The following is a 20,602-nucleotide window of genomic DNA, read 5'->3' on the forward strand; positions in this document are numbered from 1 at the left end:
GGCTGGCCACCAACTTACCTGCTTATGGGACGGCCATTTTTTCTTTACAAGGATTTTAAAACAGAAAAAAAGAGGAGATTACTGACTTCCAAGGTCAAGGTGGTCACCAGCTGCAGGGGAAGGAGAGAAAAAGTGACTGCTACAGCCAAGAGCTAACGTTGCAAAAGCGGCTCTAGTTTGTGCTACAAGACAAGCACAAGTGATGCTCTCTGTGAAATTAAATTTTCAGAACAGGGCACAGTAGCTTAGACTGGAGAGTATTTCATGGACACAGTAAGCTTGCTTTGTGGGAGGAGGTAGATAGAGCTATTTTCTTGTTCCAAGAGAAAAGAGATCCAAGCCTCCTGCTAAGTAAATAAATCAGAGTCCCTTCCTTCCCCCACCACGTCCTCAGAGAAAAGAGCCATCAAAGAGTTCCAATGAGACAGGTATTTATTTAGTTCAAGCGCTAAGGAATTTTTGTTGTTTTATATTATCAAACAGAGCTGAGGTACCAGTGACATTCCAACATGAAGAAGAGAAGGAACCTTTTCCCCCCTTTTACAATTTATTCAACTACTTTGCATCAAGACAAAAAGTGAGTAATGGACAGTTGCAGAAGGTACTGTACATCATCAAGCCAGAGTGGGGAGGGGAAAAGAAACAAAGCGGAAATTTTTACTGTTTTAAAACCGTCTTTAAAAACGAGCCTATTCTCATGGGTCAACTGGCAGCGTGGATGAAAAGAAAAGCTAGACAACTTGGAATGAGGAAGCACCGTACAGACAATAAACATTCTGCTTCCATGTACATTACCGGGGGCTTCCTTTCACTAGAAAACGGGGTAGTATTGGAACATGTGTTGGGAGTCATGGAAGCTAACACGATGTTCTATACGATTGCAGTCAGTGGATGCAGGGACAAGTTGTGTTAAACAAGTCCGGTAGTCAGAGGTATGCCCTGGTTTCAGTGGGAATCTACCACGACCAACTGAAAATGTTCAACACACGAGCTGTCCTGGTTTATGCAACCACAAAGTGTTTAACATGTTCAAGACACGACTCCTCGAGGTCAGGTTCTAACACTCATTTTCAGGCAAAGGCAAGTCCTAATGGGCTGATCTTGCAAACCCTTACGCAAACAAGCAGCCCATAGCTTGCACAAGTAGCCCCATTAAAATAAGGATGATGACTCAGCTGAGTAAGGACTACTTGCTTGAGTAATCATCTGACCAGGGCCGGCTTTAGGCCGATTCCCCTGAATCGGGCCCCGCGCCTTAGGCGCCTTTTTAATGTTTTTACTCAGCCGGCAGTGGTCTGCTTTGGATCTTCAGTGGCATTTCGGCGGCAGGGGTGTGTGTCCTTCAGTGCCACGGAAGACCCGAAGTGGACCCCCCCGCCGCCGGGTATTCGAATCAGGCCCCACAGTTCCTAAAGCCGGCCCTGCATCTGACTTATCTAGGGCCTGGCTTGTCAAACGTTTCAAGCTTAGGGCGAAGAGTTGCTGTTCAAGCACCGTGTTTTAGTGTTTTCCTTATACTTTATTGGAGGCAAAAATGCTGCGCTTGTTTACAGAACAAACTGAATTACTTTAAGAATCCAAGCCAAAGAAAACTGAATATTAAAAGCAGCAAGATGGGGGTTTTGTTTTTTGCACAATAAAGGCGACTACAATACAGGAAAAGTAGCCAGGTTTTCCTCCCCACATCAGCTTCTTTGAAATAAAGAATATGATCCTTCGTCATATTTCACTGTTTATTTCAAGACATGCCACGTCAAAAAAAAATCGCCTTTAATATTGCATTATAAAAGCACTTTACATCTCATTTTTGCCTTTAATGTTAAGTTATTGGTATGCAGAGTTATTATAAACCCCGGGCAGGTATTGATTTGACATTCAATTGCAGAATGCAGAATTCCACACGTTCTCTGCATATTGCCAGGTGACAGCAGTGGGGGAGGGGGATTATTCTCCCAGGGTTGGTTATTTTCAGTGGGGGAAGGGGAGAAGGGAGGAGTCTGAGTGTTTTCGATTCCATCTTTAGACTCCGTCGATTAAGTAATGCGTGTAAGGTAGACTTGGGAATTTTTTTCCTGCACTGTAACTCAGCAATACTCTTCCTGCAAACAATGTATTTACAATTGTGTTTATTAACTGACACAGCAATTTCACAAGGACTAGTAAAGATTACAAGGGTGCGCGTCTAGTGTATTGGTTTCTCTGTGTTTCTTGGATAGCTACATCTTGCAACACTGGCAAAACTCTACACGGATTCCTCAGCAAAACAAAAAATACTGAAAATAGTAAAAAAAATTAAGCCGAGAAATAAATATCAAAGAAAAATGGTTAATTGTAGCTTAGTTAAATATAAAACTAAATTACTAGCTATTTAACCAAACTATACAGATCTAATGAAAAAACTAAACCAACTTGGAAGACCCAACATAAAAAATGCTAAAAATTAAAGGCATACGTCTGCATAATCATAAGTTTCTTTCCATCCTATTAAAATTCTCTTCTTTGTTACTTAGGGTCTTTCAAATCTACTTCTATAGGCTCACAAGTAAACATCCCCCCGCCCCCAATTTACTTAGGACCATGATAAGGAAACCCACGAGCTGATCCTCAATCGATCCACCCCATATTAACTGTCAAGTATTGTAACATTTCTACTTGTTCCATCAAAGGCTGTTTTGTCTTTCTGCTACAATTTGGACACGCCAATCCACTGACAAAATTGTTTTTAGTGCTGATGCTGAACTTTGTTTAAAAATTCCTTTTTTTTAAAATTGCTTTTCTCCCCGATACAATAGCCAAAACGTCATGTTCCAATCTCTCAAGTAATAATTTACTTTATTGGAGTTCTACATCAAAGAAAAAATGCTTTTAAAACTAATTGTGTATCCAAGACATCTGTTTACTTGTCTTCGGCAAAAGTGTTTCGTTAGCACACGTGTCCCTCCCCAAAAGAGCCATTTATCAATATCAGAAAGACACTTAGTATTTCTGGGTCTGCTTTCTTGGAAATTTGTTCATATTGACTCTGCAAAGACTAAAGGACTCAGTAGCCTTTTTCAGCATCAAAACCCTGCTAAAGTTTCAGGTTTCCAAAATGTTTGGGGCTTGAAAAAAGATTCAGAGCATCTCAGCATAGAGGATGTTCTAGCTCTTGTTTATTTGATATTGAAAGGGCAGCATCTAATCCTTAAGGAAAAGCCAACTCTGCCTCTCTTTTGACTGCTGTCTAGCCATTTCCAGTTTGATAGCGAAATCAAGTGGGTAAGATATAAGTGTTATTCTGCACATTCCTCTTGACCAAGTCCAATTCAAAACTTACTCGATTTCCATCATTTCAAAGAGCATTATAATAACATTAAAAAAGGAACAAATATTAAGAAATTGTACCTATCTTTTTAAAGTTATAACTGGAATATGCTGGAATATTTTGGCTTTATTTTTTTCTTATAAATAATGAAGACACTGACATTTTCTTTTGTGTGCGCGCTTGTGAAGCTAAGAGATCATCTCCACGAGACAGCCAGCAACGATGAATTGCAATACGTTATTACTGAAAGGGGACAGTTCAAGCCAATATTCACACCGCAGTCAATGAAGAGTAAAGGGAGGGGAAGCAGTGATGTTCTGGAGAAAGGTAAGAGAAGCAACATGGTATTAGCAGGAACAACCTCCTTCACTGACGGGCTGCTCTTGAGGCTTTTCCAGTTTTATGTCGATCACTGGAAGAAGTAAGTTAAGGCAAACAAGTGGGAGCACTCCCCCCTTGGCCCTGTTGGGTCCAAAGCCAGCCTTGCTCAGCCATGTTGGTGGGCACAGTCATCCTCGTTCTGCCATATTTCACTGCACTGCCTCTAGGTGGGGCTTTCGGCTGGCATTTTCAGAGAAGCCTAACACAGCTAGGCGCCAACTCCCACTGGCATTCAATGGGGCACCTCCCTTGAAAATCCCAGCCTCAGACACAAGTCAAGGTAGATTTCCTAGCCCCCTTTACTGATTTGAGATTTGTGCTAATTACCCAAGAGCGTGCCCAGGCCAGGCGTGGGGTGTCCCTGCCAAGCTCTTAGAAATGCAGTGCCCGCCCCATAAGATCTTTCCTTCCCTGCTGTCTCCTAATCACCTCTTCCTGTTTCCAAGGTATCTGTATAGTAGGAAATGAAAGGCACGCAGGTTGAAGCTCTCGGACAGTCTCTAAAGCACGGCTAGCTCGACAATGGCTTGTATGTCCAGGCTTTCCAGTGGTAGACTACAGCAGCTTTCAGTTGGTGGGGAGACACCCACTGGCCAGTAGAGCCCAGCAAGAGCAGAGACGCTTGCTCTCTTTTCCCTTCCCTCGGCCCTGCTCTCACCACCGATCAGAGAGCAGCTCCTGCAGGTCCCCTTCCCTGTGTGCAGCTCCAGGGAGGGGAGGAAGGCCCAGTTCATCTCAGCAGCATTAACCTCTCCACACCCCCCTTCAGAAACCTCCCCCCCATGGCCCAAAGCCCATAATCCTTTCCATTTACAGAGGACTGAGGGCTATGGTGGACTCCGGGACAATTTTTCAACCACTCTGTGGGCCAAGGAAGACGGAGAGCGACTGGTACAGAGTATTTGTCTCCTAGGCCTGGCAAACTGTGAAGATTGGATTATAAATAGGAGTTGTCCTGATTATCTTGCCGTTTTAGTAGCCATCTTTTTGAAGCCAACACTGCAGCTGTATCTCCTCTGAAAGCAGGAACCCAGATCTCTAATGGCATAAAGCCCATGTGTCAAACACATGACATGCGGGGCAGATCCCACTTTCAGGACCCTTCCTTCCAGCTTGCAACCGCCTCCACACTTCCAAGGCATTCGACCTGCAGCGCCTGCACTTCAACAGGGCTGGACCCCTGAAGTGGGAGGAGCTTAAGAGCTCATACCTGATTGGTCACAAGCATCTGCGCTCCTCCTCCTCACTCCCCTTCTCCTTGAGCACCTACAAGGGCTGCAATGTCCCAGCGTAAAGAGACTTCTTCCCAGCCTCTCGCTGCCACTGCAGAGCCCCATAGCAATGGGGTCAGGAGAGCAGATGTTTCTCTGCTCCCCCACACCCCACAGCTTCCTGCTGCTCTAAGTACCCCAGCCTCAGAGAAAAGAGTGCCCCCCCCCCCCGTCACTCCACCCCACAGCCCCAGTATCTAGGAGCAGTATGTGACAGAGGGAGGGGGCAGGAAAGAAGAGTGAAAGTGAGGAGGCTTACGTGCCCAAAGGACTAGTGAAAGTTGAACTCCAGGTTCACGGTGTGAGACGGTAATTTGGCTCTCACTGCAGGAGGAGTCTGACACCCCTAACATAAGGCATTCCAATCACTCACAAGTCACTGCCCAGAAATTGCCAATTGTGCGTCAGAACTGCAGTGGGGGAAAGAAGAGGGTAATAAGATGAGATTTAAGGTCCAGCCTCTCAATCTACCAGGTTTAGAGGTTGCTGTGGCACTGTTAACTGAGTCTGTAACTTTTGGCATTGGTCCTAGACTGGATCAGAAAAAGACAATCCCCAAGTACAGACACGTTACTTATACCCATAGCATCTACTCCATGGCCAGGAACACTAAATGCACTGTACACAGTAGTGAGTCTTCAGTCAACCTGGAACTTCCTAGAGGAACTTGTTCTAATCCCCCATCTCTTTTCCTACCATACCCATCATGGGGTTTAGGAGCACTGACCTTCTCACACTACCGCACCATTCCCAGGTGCTGAGAACACCTTTGTGGGAAAGAACCATGAATCCTTTCTCCCAACTCTCTCACTGCTGCTTACTGGTGTCAATGAGCAAAACCTACCCCTTGCAATGACAGCCAATAGCGAACAATGGCACAAGGTCACTCAAACGCTCTCCTCTGACACAGCCTCTACTAAACGGCTCCCTTTCTGGTGCTCGGATCCCCAAACCTGACGCTCCATCGCTACAGTGCACCCAGAGATCACAGGTGGAACGCTGAACACTGCCCCCCAAACACGCCGATTCATGTCAGCTCAGCACAAGTCTCAAACCCGTCTCTGCTCAGCGAGCTCGGGGTGGCACGCAGTTCGTGCAGCTGGTAACACCAAGTATCTACTCTTGGGGAGGAAGCTTTTCTTTACAAGGGATGGAAGGAGATAAATGGGGAAGGACGAGGTCAGCAAGAAACAAAGAACTGAAGAGTCCTTTGTTACAGTTCTGTCTTGTAGTTTTGAGTCTCTAAATCCTCTCACAGTTAAGAGGAAGCTGTTTGAGGAAGATGCTTAAAACTACAGCTCTGCCAACACCATGCAGATGAGTTATGGAGCATGAAAGCCTGATGCTTAGCCCAAGTTCCTTGAACCCACATGGTTCTGTAAACAGGCAGTGGGGGAAAAAACTCACCACTGGTCTTGACCTGCGTCTACAGCAGAGGACACACTGCGACAAGTTTTGCTATCTGCACTCTGCAGAAAGCCCAACTGGAAGTGGCTTTATTGCTCTCCCATTTGGAGACTGGATATAACTCCCGATGGAGGCAGCAGGAGTCACCGCATGCAGGGACTGAGGATCTAACACTGGCCTTCTTATTAATAAAATGGGCACTGATTAGCCTGTCAGCTGTGTGCTGCTGAGAAAAGGTCCTTGATTAATCAAGTACACGTCTCACACAGCTCAGGATTTAGCAGCTGCAATCTATAGCTGCTAAAATCATGGTTTTTCCTCCGCAACAAATGTGATGCTTAAAAGGCCTTGTTCACATCTGATCCACTTACTTCCTCCACTGCAGGTGTGCGCTCTTACAGTTCCTGCCTCGTTCCTTGCCAAACAGTACTACAGAGCTCCACCTTCACTGACTCGTAGGCTCACAATGCCAGCTATGTATTTGAACCAGATTATCCCCTAAAACCTCCCCTCTATCCTCCACCCGCTTTTTCAAACAAGATCATCAAGCTCTGCTGTGATTTCCTCTCCTCCTCCACTCTTACTTCTCACCTCACCCTCCAACTCCTCCACCACCATCCACAAAAAATCCATCCACTCTCACTCTTATGCCCTCTCTTTCTCAACACTTGCTCTCCCTTTTGGCGTTATCCCCTAGAGATAAGCATGCTCATGTCCCCCATACTCATAAAAGACCTATTTCCCTTCTTCCTTGCAGTGTCGAGAGAAGCAGAGATGATGGGGGAGGAAGAGGTCCCAAGATGTGGCCAGGAAGAGGTCAGAGACTGATTGCAACTGAAGGGTTGTAGGTGGTGCGGAGTTTGCTGATTGCACCCGACTTCTCAAGGTCTTGTCCTGCCTTGGCTTTCGTGACTATCACCTGGATCTCCTACCTCTGAGCAAAGCACCTCTTGGGGAAATCCCCTTATGCCTCTCTCAGAGCGGCTCCTGTCAGGGCACCTCCAGCCTTTTCTCTCGACAATGAGTGATCTTTATTGCAGGCTACTCAGAAACCTACCTTTACACTCCTGACCTGCCTCCATTCAGCTGTCGTCCCCCCTAAGCCCTCCTCATTCTTTAGCCACTGACAATGCTTTGATCTCCTGTTATTCGGGCCTCAGTTTGGCACCCGAGACTTGCAGCTTCATCCTCTAGAACAGGGGTTCTCAACCTTTTTCTTTGAGCCCCTCCCCACAAAACATGCTATAAACACTCCCCGGCCCACCTGTGCCACAATAACTGGTTTTCTGCATATAAAAGCCAGGGCCAGCGTTAGGGGGTAGCAGGCAGGGTAATTGCCTGGGGCCCTATACCACAGGGGGCCTTGCAAAGCTGCATTGCTGAGGTTTCGGCTTCAGCCCCGTGTGGCAGGAGTCAGGGGCTTGGACTTCAGTCCCATGTGGTGGGGCTTCGGCTTTCTGCCCTGAGCCCCAGCAAGTCTAACACTGGCCCTGCTTGGCAGCCGCCCTGAAACCTGATCGCAGCCCCCTAGGGGTCCCTGGCCCCTTGGTTGAGAACTACTGCTCTATAAAACACATCTCAGATCCAGCCTTCTCTGTCCAGACCAAACTTGTCGGGGCTCTCTCCTCACTACTGCAAACTCCTCCTCTTTAGCCTCCGTGACATCCAACCTGTTCAAAATGCTGGTCTGAGAATTCCCTTGCCTGGTGATCTGACCATGTCAGCTTCCTTTTAATCCCCTTTTCCACCACATTAAATTCAGGCCTCTTGTCCCACTTCCAAGGCACTTCCCAGCTGATCATCCCTACACCTATCCACTCACGTCACTGCATAACCCTCACCCCTCCACTCCACCAGTGCTCCTAGGCTCAACCTCCCTCAGCTTCTTTACAGCTTGTTCCACAAGTCTCCGGGCACTTTCTTCCACGCTGCTTCTACAGCTTGGAACAGCCTTGCTGAACTAGTCTGTAAGGATCATACTCTTTCCTCAACACGCTTCTGTGATGCCAATAAGCAAGTTGCCAACTAATAACAGGTAGGCAGATGGCCACCAGGGGCAGGTTTTATATTTATACTTCTCCCTCTCCCATCCTGCGTCTGTTACTCAGGGATTGCATGTCCCCATGCGTGCAAACCCCTAGCTATACATCCACAGAATTATGGCTCGAACACGTAAAGGATACTGTCTTCTCTGCTTTTGTCCTGTGTGCTCTCCATTCCAGGCAAGGCAGCTGCCACACGTCGGAAAAGCTGAAAAAGAGAAAGATAAAACTGATTAAAAGCATAGTAACATTTGTGACAACGTGTTCCAATTCTGCCGGACAAAACAGAATGACTTCATACATGCCTGTCTACTATCTCAAAATCTGCACTGGCTACCCTAAGAGACCAACACCCACAGTAACCTTTGGATCTGGGACACCGGGAAGCGCACATCCTCATTAACACTGGAAGTTACATTAGTTGGACTCACCAGCTACGTAGTAACAGTTAAACAATCCATGAATGTCTTTGGAAACGAACTCCATGTGGGAGACAGGAACCCCAGAGTTCCAATCCTGGTTATGGCAAATCACTTCACCTCGGACAGTCTGCCCATGTGTAACATGAGAATTCAGAGCCTGCCAACTCCATGGGAAGCTAAGTGTTAGTTATCGGGGACACGTTCAGAGCGACGTACCATGCGCTAGACAGATGCCAAGTTCTAGCAGGAGAGCGTATGCCACAAGTGTAGGGCGAGTCTTGCCACGTTTTCGTCGTCAGATGCTTGTTTGTCATTTCCACTTGTGCATACTTCTTGCCTCTAATTCGTACCTGTCCAACCACACTTCCATTGGCATGTCCAGCTACCTGGTGTTTTAAAGCGACGGACTACGCTGAAACCTACCTTTCTCCCTCTTCTCTGCCTTCTACAATTAGCCAGTATCTTTCCTGTAACGTGGAGCTCGGCTTTGTGCGGGGTCTGCCAGATGGCGTTTCCCCAGCCCTCTGGGCAGACAACAACCTGCAACCGTTTGCCACTAGGGGCCTATGCCACCAATCCCATTCACTAGTCCACTGTCTAGAACGTATTTCTTAACGTTGTACATCGGAGTTCATGTGTGACATGGGAAATGTTTCCCTCACCTTGTGGAATTCTGATATTTTCCTGCAGGAGAATCATGTACTGAAGGATGGTGCCCATGCTGAACCGTGTTCTCCAGAGTCACTGGGAGAACCAGCCACATCAAGCAGATGAGACTGGCACAGCCCTCCACAGCGCCATTCTGTTTCCCCCAATACCTCTGGGAATTACGTACAGACTCAAGTCTGAGCCTCTGGGGTGTGAAAAGAGAAGATGCACGAGATTACCTGTTTTTCCTCTTTCTGTAGCCCCTGCGTAACAACCCCAGCAAGAGCAGAGGATGGGATCTATGCTAGTGTACACACCACATGCCCAGTAGTAGACACCATGCGCACTGGGCTGGAAGATTCCAGGTGCTTGGGAGTTTTGCAGTCAGTTGGCTGAGCACATACGTGCAACTGCTGCTGAGGAGCCCGAGACTATAACCTGCAGACACAATGCTTGCTACAGAAACAGACACCAAGTATCTGAACCCCACGGTCATTGTGTCAGCATTATAGTAGTGTCCCTTTGAAGGCATCCCATTATTCTTTCACCGATCTCCTTGGATAACACGAGGCTTTCCTCCATCTACTCCAATAACCCAGCTTCCGCAGGAAACTGAAGAACTTGGAGAGCTACTTCGAGAGACATCCGGGGTGAACCTGTTCATACTATGAATTTACTGCCTGAAAACAATGCTGAAATGAAATTCAACACCACTTTGTTGGCATGACCAGCAATGCAAATGTTGCTGAAATAAAACAGACCAACCCTTCACCTCTATCACATGTAGGCATGATCGTCCCAGGGCAGAGCTACACACTGCGTTTGGAGTCTGCCCTATGTCAGTTTGTCATTACTGATTCGGTGGCAGGCTGCTACAAGGTGTGCTGCCAAACTAACGAGGTATAAGAGAGGCATTAGCAAAGCAAGTTCCCCCCACAGCTCCTATCAACATCTCATCCCTGTTCTTGAGGGATCAGTGTTCACGTCGCACTTGGCCCAAGCCGGGGAAGCTAATGATCAAATTCGGTGATGAATCCTGGTCATGTGCCACCTGAAGCACATTGCACTTCCGCTAAGAAGGGACCATCTCAAAAATCGACTATGTCCATTCAGTCCTTAGCCAACACCACCACCACATGCGCAATGTTCACTAGGACATGAACTGAGAACAGAACAAACTTATTTCATGCAGGCCCAGTCAGACTCTGATGGCTGAAGCACCGATCTGGGATGGATTTGAACCAATGACCTAGAAGTATAAAACTTCGTATCCCGGTGCTGGTCTCCAGGTCCTCCCGCAATTCCCCTGAACTATCCAGTCAGTCAAACGTCTGATAGATTTAACTGAATTCTCGTACACCAGCTACGATAAAGCAATAAAGAGCAGCCACTGACAAGAAATACTGACAAAGCACATCAGCTTGTCAGATGCTTAACAATACTGTCCATCAGCAGTGGATGGGAAACAGGCGGACAAGGAAGCCTATAGGATAAATGCCTATTCTTCTCACGTGTGAATGGATGGAAGGACTTGCTGATCAGGAAATAATTAAACCAATTTGGCATGTTAATATACAGAGGGGAAATAGACTGAAGTATCCGGCCAGCTTGAGTTCTGGTGTCAAGACATCCTATCAGATGGTCAATTTCTCGCTCCTGTCTCACATCCATTCCCCAACCCCTGCTTCCCAAAATAGAGTCTTGCCAGCATACTTCATACGTAACTGCTAGGAAAAGCACCACTGTCTCCAATGCATTTTTCAAGAGGCCGTTTTTTAAACTAGAAAGACATTGGCACTTTGCCTGGATCGCAGGAGGAAGTCGGGGAGAGATAAAGTCTCCCTCTTTCCCGTATGATCAGCAGGATTTTCATAGCCATTATGATCAAATCATTTGCAGACAGCCCTGCCAACCCCATTGCTTTTATTCATATTTAAAGAGGGATTTGGTCGGCTCTCTCAATGTAAAATTGATCCTCCTCCTTGAGAGGCGAAATCTTTACAGCCAGTGATCCAAGAAGCTACTTAAGATCCCATCTCTTCTTCCTCTGCCAGTCTTAAGAGTCTAGTAGTATTATATTAGTGCCCATTGCTCTTCCAGAACTGAAATGCCTTATTCTCTTTCAGTAGTGACTTTGGGATAAGCCAAACGTGGTCACACGTTATTGGCAGTGTCTGAATTCCCTCTTTACCAACTCATCCTTTCCTGCCTAGCATTTCATTTGTTCTCCAAGCATTCACTACCAAGCTGGTCAAATTTTACATTTAAGGCACCAATGTGCTTTTTCAGTTGAGTCCTATAATGAATGTCTCCCTCCGGCAAGGAATGCAAGTCTCACTTCACGGCTGCCACCCTCATGACTGGCCTCTGGATGTAGAGCAGTCCTATTAGATAATCTAGCCTTTTCTGGGGCAGGATTGTTTCATCATCACATTGCAATACAAACTGACATCAAACTCGTATCAAAAGGCCCACAAGTTTCTCGTCGGGATCATCCCATTGTCAGGGGACGTGGCAGCCTTCCCACCCCTGTAAAAGCATCATTAGAAGCTGGCTCTCTCTTAGGTCTCGTGGCCTCTGCAGGGCCAGATCTCTGCCGAAAGAAGTCCTGCAGCTCTGTCTCAGACACAGTGAACGTGTTTCTTAGGAGCTGAAAGCGCAGTCACCTCTAAACATTTCGCACAAGAAAAACTGAACACAGATGGCAAGATCCTCAGGGCAGGGAAATTGCCTTTAAAAGCACCATGAACATTTATGATGGCTGCATAAATAATAAACTGAGCTGCAGGGCAATGTAGCCTAGCGATCACTTCTGTTCAACAGGATGCTCTCAGCATTCTCAGCCCTGGAACGACACAGAGAAGGTGAGAGATGGAGGTGTCAAAAGAGAAGGTGCGGGCACAAAATAATTAAAGAGCAGGAAGTCACCAGGCCCAACAGTATCAAGCCAAGAGTGCAGAAGGAATTTAAGAATGAAGGGCCCGAGCAGCCAACCAAAACAGACATTAGCAACCATTGAACCCTTATACCATACTGGCCACGAGGAGTCTGGTGGCACCTTAAAGACTAACAGATTTATTTGGGCATCAGCTTTCATGGGTAAAACACCCCATTTCGTCCTCTTTGTTTTCGTGGATACAGACTAACACGACTACCCCTGATACTTGATACCGTACTGGAGGATGGCAAACTGATCTGGAGGTAAGTGAGGCAGTCACCCAGCCCATGCTGAAGCATTTCATTTGTGAAGGACGTGCATCAAATGACACAAAAATAGAACTATTCCTTTAGAACTTTCAAGGATGCTTCAACTTCACCCTTCACTTCAGGCACATTTAATCCAGATTCTCAGAGAAGAGAGCCCGCTCTCTATGTTTTTTTTAATCTGGCCTAGTACCACTCTCACATCTTCCTGGTAGTCCAAAAGAAAAGGCCTCGTCTGGCTTCAGGATCTATGCTGGGGAAAAGACTCTTCCCTGAGCTCCAAAAATAAGGCTTCTATATTATAGGCAAAGCCCAAGTAACCCACAAGTGAACTAAGACCTATTACTCCACATCAGGTATACTCAACCAAATCCCATATACAAACAGACCTAGCTACTCTGTTCCTCCGGGTTACAGATGGCTACTCTGCCACACAAGCATTGTTCTTCTCTTTGGGAAAGTCAGGAGGGGTGGACTCAGATTTACACCACTGAACCTTAAAAATAGAATTCCAAATCTCCAAGATAAGTGTGGGCATGGGGTAGAAAACATATTAGAATTATTCGAGGATGTCAGTAAAAGCAGAGAGAGAACCGGCAGATATCATTCAGACTTTCAATCCAAGAAGCTGTTAAAGAAACTTAAGGGGCCAAGAGGAGAGGGATAAAGTTCTGCCAAGCATGAGAAACTGGTTAAGAGGGAAAACAAGGAATAAAATGTTTATTTTCAACAAGGCAAAAAGCTGGATGCCTCAAGGAGCCGTAGTAAGCTTTAGTGCATTCTTAAATGATCTGGAGAAAGGGGAGGGAGAGGAAGGGGGAAACTACCAAGCTGGCAAGATTCACAGACAAGTGAGTGATTGGTGATTTAGGTTCATCTAACCTGAGTAACTCCGGAGGGATTTCAAGCTAGCCAAATGGATTGCACAATGGCAGATGAAATTCACTGTGGACAAATGCAAGTTAATGCACATTAGAAAAATAATTTGAACTACTCAGGCAGATTTGCTGGTTATGGACAGCTCAATAAATCTGCTAGATGCACAGCAGCAGTTGAAAAGTGGTAGGATGCTCACAGAATGGATGACGAGACACTCAAAATGAAAAAAACTCAAGTGCCCTCCTATGGCTATTTTACCAGCCAGGGCAAAGTACACACTTCTGAAAAGGGAAATTCAAAGTCGTCATCAATCCGATCGCCCAGCTATGTATTTCAGGTACCTGTACTACAGACCTCGTTACTGTAGTACGAGTACTTCGCTCTCTTTAATTACCCTGGGAGGCAGGGTACTGCTATTTTCTCTATCTGTACAATGGGGATCTGAAGCACAACACCTAAGTAACTTCCCCAGGCCCAGGAGACGTCTGTGGCAAAACTGGGAATTGAACCTTGTGCCCTAACTGCTGGACAACCATCCTCACCACCCCCCTCTTGAACCTCTAAATAGCCAAATGCTGGGCAAGAACCAAGGAGGAGACAGAACAAGCCATTGGAAGCTCCCCACATGCAAACTAGGGGGTCAAGAAAGAGGAGCAGCGGCTTTGTACTTCAGCAGGCAGCAGTGGTTTTAAGATGAAATTGTAAAGGCAAGTGATGAGAAAGATGAAGGGAGGCATTGGACCTCCAAGGAGGAGCTCACAATCCAGGTAAACCCGACCTAGAGGGACACGTGAACATTTATAAGCTAAGGTATCCTAGGACTCCATCTGGTTTTGCTAGGCACTGCGCGATTCAGAACCAGGTACAAGTTCACCTGCTATTTTCAGGAGAATTAAACAGACGCGAGACAAAAAAGGATGGGAGGATGAAGGATATTTGTAGTTAGAGCGCAGGACAAGGAGCTGAGGGGTCGACACCTACAGGCCTGATTTTCAAAAGCTCAGCACCCAACATGCTGTAATCTTGAAAATCTATCCACTTATTCCAGTTCCTAAATAGGAGCTGAACCGGTCTAAAAGTCTGACCCCAACTGTGGGTGTGGAGCGCTTTAGAAAATCTGGCCCTACCACAATAGGATCTATAGAGAACACCAACAAATAGCTGCTATTCTGTCAGACTTCTTGTATGATACTGGGCAAATCATGTAACCTCTCCGTGCCTCAGCTTTTAGGAGAATCCCTCTTTCCCAGTGTACTCTGCTGATTTGTTTAAAGTGCTCCGAGATCCCTGGAAGGAAGGGGTTACTGAAGTGCGGAATACAAGTCCTCCCTCCCACCCCCACGCTAGCAATATTCACCAGCACTGAAAGTCAAGGTCACAAATTCAGTCAAAAATTAACATTTTTAAAAAATGAATCTGTTGATGGGAACTGATTAGATTATGGCATTTAAAGCCAGCTGTTGACAGCCAGGATAAGTTTAATACAGCAATCCCTTCTTTACAGTCTGGCAAGGCACAAAAATTATGCCTTTCGCTACATTTTTAACCAACATTATTGGACTAAAAAAAGGGAATTTGGCAGCTAAGAAAATCTACTTTCCCTTTTATGAACCATGTGCTTATCAGCCAGAGCATGTGTGAATAAATCCAATTAGGGAAAGTAGGATGGCTAGAAAGCAGCCTCGTACACAGAGACCTTATTCCTTCACAGTAGCTTCCGTACCCACATCAGCAGTCAGTGTATTTTCTCTCGCTGACTTAGGAATTTCACAGGCAGCCGCATACACTTGGCACCTTTCAAAGGCAGGGGGTGAAACACAGGAGCACGAAAGAGCAACAGGCACAAGGAGAATCTCTTCCCAGGCAGTTTTCACCTCTCATTCTGCCACAGCAGACTGAAGGGTCGCTCCTCCTCCAGTGACATCAGGCAGGAGAGCAGCCAGTTCGGTAGAGTCCAGATACTCCACCCCTTTGGCGTGATCTTTTCAACTCACTTCCTGTGCCAGCGAATGGATCCACCTGAACTGGGGATCTAACCGTGTAGAATAGCATAAGGAAACCAGGCCTGGAACATTAAATAGACCTCTCTCTAAACCAGGGGCACTCAACTCTTTCCATACTCAACCCTCCTCTCCCTCACTGTCCATTCAGCAACATGGCAAGGGAAGGGTGGTCTCTGTCCCAGGTACTAGACCTGAGACTTTGGGGTCTGTCCCAGGGGAACAGTGATTAGGAAGAGGTCTCATTCTACAGGGACAGTGATGAGAAACAGATAGCAATTCCTCCCCGTTAAAGACAAAAATCCCAGGGACAGGAGAAAGTGCCGAACTGTTAGACTTGGCCCGTTCTACAGAACAGGGTTACCTCATGGGGCTGTGGTTCTTCAACTACTGCTACGAGAAACCCATCCTGTCAAATGCCACATCACCTGATGCCACATTCAGCCTGACGTTCTTTGAGAACATATGTAGACCGTACCAGATAGCTGCCGTTAGAGTTCTTCAGAAACCTCCCCTTTCTCTGCTGAGACTTCACCAGAGCCAGTGGAGTGAACTCTAATGTACTCTGGGCTCAGTTGGCTTGTTGATTTGTAAGAGTCTGTGAGAGACACCCTGGAGAGGATAAATCTCAAAGCCTTTTATAGTGCTGCTTGTGCCAGCAAATAGAACAAATAAAGAGAATTTTGCAGTAGGGCAGAATTCTTGTTAAATAAATCTAAGCAAGCAGTCCAGCCTCCCCTTAATCCTGAAGTGGCCCCTTGAATCTATAAGAAATTTGGGGGGCTTTGCTGAAACTCAGAGGAATTCTAGATCAGCAGAAGGGATAATTTTGCTCTGATGTAAGTACTTTAACTGCAGGAAGCACCCTTACCAAGATTCTAACAGGCTATTGGAATAGACCATCCCTCAAGCCAGAAGGGTGTCTGAAACGCTGCTCACCACCCCGTTTTCCTTCAGGTATTCTCCTTTCCCAAGCCAGGACGAGTGTCACATGTGTAGGGACTGGAGCTCAGATTTTTAAGATGTATTTAGGAGCCTAACCCCCATTGATTTTAACAGGAGTTCAGTGCCTAAATACCTTTAGAAATCTGCACCTGCATGTCTGGAGAGGGCCCTGAACCAACAGATCTGGGAGTAGAATAGAAGCCTGAGAGAAACACAGTCTTGGTGGAATCTGCAGCTAGGAGACTGGACAAGACTTGTCCCATCAGCTTCTTTATTAGAGCTGTTCCTCCGGAGGGGATGGAGAAATGCAAACACCAGGTGGAACCAAGGCAATTGAAAACGCCTCATGTGCCCAGGCTTCCAAGCTAGTTTATCTGCTGGTGCAAACCTTTTCCACCTGTTTGAGTTGCCTGCAAACAGTTATACCTCCAACTGCCCCAGATGCCTCTGAATCAAGTCAGGTACCTGATTGTTTATGAACCACTGGAGAACAAGGCTTTCTGCTTAACCAACATGCGTTCCACTCCTCTCCTCAAGACAGGAAGGGCTCTGTTAAATGCACTATTTTCCTGTGGGCTCATGTTTCCTTTCTTCTCCTGGAAACCAAATGGGGTTTTAGGGCCTGAAGGGGGAGAGCCACTACTCTGGAAGGGGAGCCCCACAAAGTCTCTTTGGGAGGGGAAGCCAGGAGGTCAATTCTGTCCTCGTCTTGAACATTACGTAAGTGCAGTTGAGCCAGACTGCCATGCTCAGGTCCCGAGAACCCACTCCCTGCATTTCTCTGGTGGAAGAGGCAGGGAGCTCACTGCCAGAGCGCAGTCATGAGATGTGGCAGCCCCGCAGCATGCTAGTGGCACCATGGAGCAAGGGACCTCTGTGGCTGCACAAGGGGTGGAATGAGCCCAGGCTCTGCACCCTTTCCAGCTCTTCACTGCTTTCCAGCAACACAGAATGAACCAGAGATCAAAGCACAAAAGTAGATACACTAGGGCAAGGGCTAGCACAGGTGTGACTGAAGCTAAGAGCAAAGTCTTGGGGCTGCTGTCTCCTGCCTGATGTCATTAACCATTAGTTTGCCCTGGTGGAATCAGAGATTAAACTTCTTACACACTATATTTCAAGAATGGTTTCAAAACATATAGGGCAAATACCACTTCTGAACCATTGTAGAGGTTTGTAAGGCATCTATCACAGTGCCCAAGTGCTGAGAACAAAATTTGGATAGCATTAAAATTCAGCATGACCGCTGAGACACCCTGCTCTTAACAACCAGAGGCTGATGCTCTTGATCAATGAGTTTATTGTACTGGATAGATTCCAAAATATTTCCTTCTTACCCTCACTTATTCCAAGATTGGTTCAAACTTAACTTACTGTGGCTTCCAGGCACTTGCTCAACCAATAAGACCTATGAGACTAGGTGCTTTGAGAAGGACACATAGCTCAGTGTCATCCACATATATTAGAGACACTGGAATTCATGGTGTCTCAATGTGAGGTACAGTAACTCCTCACTTAATGTTGCAGTTCTGTTCCTGAAAAATGCTAAGTGAAACGATGTTAAGTGAATCCAATTTCCCCATAAGAATGAATGTAAATGGGGGGGTTAGGTTCCAGGGAATTTTTTTTTTTTTTGCCATATAGTACAGTACTATAGTTGGAAGGTGCCCCCATCTTACCCCACACAGGCACAGCCCACTGGCACTGGAGACAATGAGGCAGGCAAGGAGGCTGAAGGTGCTGTAGGCTAGGAGAAGCATATTGCGCAGCAGCGGCAGTCTCCCCTACTCTGCAAGTACCAGAAGCGGGGGGTTCAACCCTCGGCCTGCCACGCCACCCCTTTCCCCAAGCCCCCACCCGCATGCCTGCGTCCTCGCTCCTCCCCTGCCTCCTGCCCATGGCAATCAGCTGGCTTGTGACGTTCAGGGGGGCCGGAGGGAGGGGGGAGGAGTGAGGACTCAGCGTGCAGGCTCCCCCCGCCTCCTGCCTGCGGTAATCAGCTGGCACGCAGCATTCGGGAGGCAGGGGAGGAAGGGGGAACCTGCACGTGGAGTCCTCACTCCTCCGCCCTCCCTCCTGAACGCCACAAGTCAGCTGATTGCTGCAGGCAGGAGGGGGGGGGCGCGCTGATTTGCAGGGTTTGCTGGCGGACAGGAGGCGCTGTGGGGGGGGGGGGCACAGGGAAGCTGATGGGGGGCTGCCAGCTATGGACAAAGCAGGCAGCCAAACAATGTTATAGCGAAGCATTGCACAACTTCAAATGGAGCAGATTCTGTAATTGAGCAGGGACGTAAGTTCAAAACAACGTTAAGCAAGAGAACATTAAGTGGGGAGTTATTGTATATGCTGGAGAGGATGGATGAAAGTACTCAACATGTGGAGTGCTACATGTGACGCCTTAAGGAACAGAAGTAGGAGCTCACCATGAATTTTAGGGATCTGAAAGGAATAAGATGATCCAGCTAACCGCCGTTCCATTCACTCCTACTACATATTGTATTTGAGTCAACACCTTATAGTCAAAGGTACAGAAAGCCATTGAAAGATCTACTAGTACAAGAATGGAAGTTTGTGTCCAAATAACTTTGTTTGCAAAGTTTTGTTCCAAGGTCATCCACTGTGCCAGCTTTAAACTAAGCATTAAGCCTGAAGGGTTTAGATACTGGAACAGGACTTTGCCCTGAAAAGACAGGCTGGAAGCAGGACTAACCTGCCAGGCCTTCAGGAATGATTATGGTGGCTGAAGGAGGTATTGACAATTTACATTCAGAATTGTAACAGAGTTAAAAACGGTCTTACGTTACACCAGTTTGAGTAGACAAAGATTAGTTCACATTCCCTAATCAATGCAATCAGCCACCATATTTTGCACCAAACCTGCATACTAAATGTACTGCTAAAATCTTCTGCGAATTTCCATCCTGAAATGGGCAAATTAGTGATTTGCCATTATTCTAGGCTTCATTTTAACTTCAACGCGTGATATGCAGTACTGATTGATCTAGAATTTTACATAAATGCATTTCATTATACATATCCAAAATATGCATTTCAGGACTAAAGTAATTTAACACTTGAATCAACTTCCTGTATGAAGATTAAGACCGTAATTATTCTGCAGAGCTAGCTCATATCACATTATTATGAACAGAAGTTATCAGCCATGGGAAGGTCAACCTTGATTGCCCCTATTCATACCGTCTTAGTAAAAATGGTGATTCACACAGAAGGTCATAGGGGTTGCACCCATTTTGAGGTGCTATTCATAACCTTTCCCATTTTGTCTGGGGTAGAATTTCTTTGTCACTTCAGTAAGATAATCTGAGATCATTCAATGAAAGCAGCAGCAAAGAAAATGGAAAACTGAATGACTAATGCTCTTTCTTGTCTCTTCCCTTTTGGGACCTGCTTCTGCAACAGCTTTTACTGGACGTTGAGGCAATGTTTCTGGGCTTGCTTTGTTGAAGATTCTAAAAATCTAAATCCCATCTGCTTTACGAAGATCAAAACCCACAGAAAGAACAATTCCTCCTAAATTCTTGTCAAGTGCCCATCTGAGTGTACTGCTTACACTGACTTCACTTATAGCTAGAGCTCACTTAAGCTTTCCTCTGTCCATTTCCACATGAAGATTTGACAGGTGTATGAATTATTAATCATCTGTATTACGATGGCACCCAATGCCATGTAATAGCCTCCAGTGATTTAAAATCATCCGTTGTGATTTGCTGAATACAATACTAAACAAAAACGCTGCTGCATCCAAAAATCTTTAGTTTATTCAATAGTTTAAAAAACCATCCTATTGATGATCCTTTGAATCTTCTTTTTCAGAAAATAGAACAAAAATTGTGTCCAGGTTTAGCTAAAGTTAATTGCAAGACAATTTGTAAAACTAAGAAATTAAAGGCATTTGATTGCACAGAACCTTTGATATGTTTCTTAAAATTCGCTTTCAGGAAAGGGGCTACAACCAGACATGTCAAACCCACGGAAAGAAACAAAAAACAGAAATTGAGCTTGTTTTTGGCTTAATTGGCTTGTGAATTGCTTGTTGGCTAGTTTTTGGCTTGTAGCTTATTGCTTCTTTTTTTCTGAT

The 20,602-nt window shown here is 46.1% G+C and overlaps 1 protein-coding gene across 2 annotated transcripts in view; it reads right to left on the reverse strand.

The window, feature by feature from the left end:
* Positions 1–414: 414 nt before the first annotated feature.
* RAB6A (RAB6A, member RAS oncogene family) overlaps positions 415–20,602 on the reverse strand; it is a 101,230-nt gene continuing 81,042 nt past the window's right edge. For both annotated transcript variants that reach the window (XM_054015875.1, XM_054015874.1), the window contains exons 7-8: positions 8,547–8,613; positions 415–3,716 (exon numbers count right to left, since the gene is read on the reverse strand). In XM_054015875.1, the coding sequence (XP_053871850.1) occupies positions 3,652–3,716; positions 8,547–8,613 (132 nt within the window). In that variant the 3' untranslated portion in view covers positions 415–3,651. The remainder of the gene's footprint in view (positions 3,717–8,546; positions 8,614–20,602) is intronic.

The sequence above is a fragment of the Malaclemys terrapin genome, chromosome 1, assembly GCF_027887155.1.
Source record: "Malaclemys terrapin pileata isolate rMalTer1 chromosome 1, rMalTer1.hap1, whole genome shotgun sequence".
Classification (NCBI taxonomy): Eukaryota; Metazoa; Chordata; order Testudines; family Emydidae; genus Malaclemys; species Malaclemys terrapin.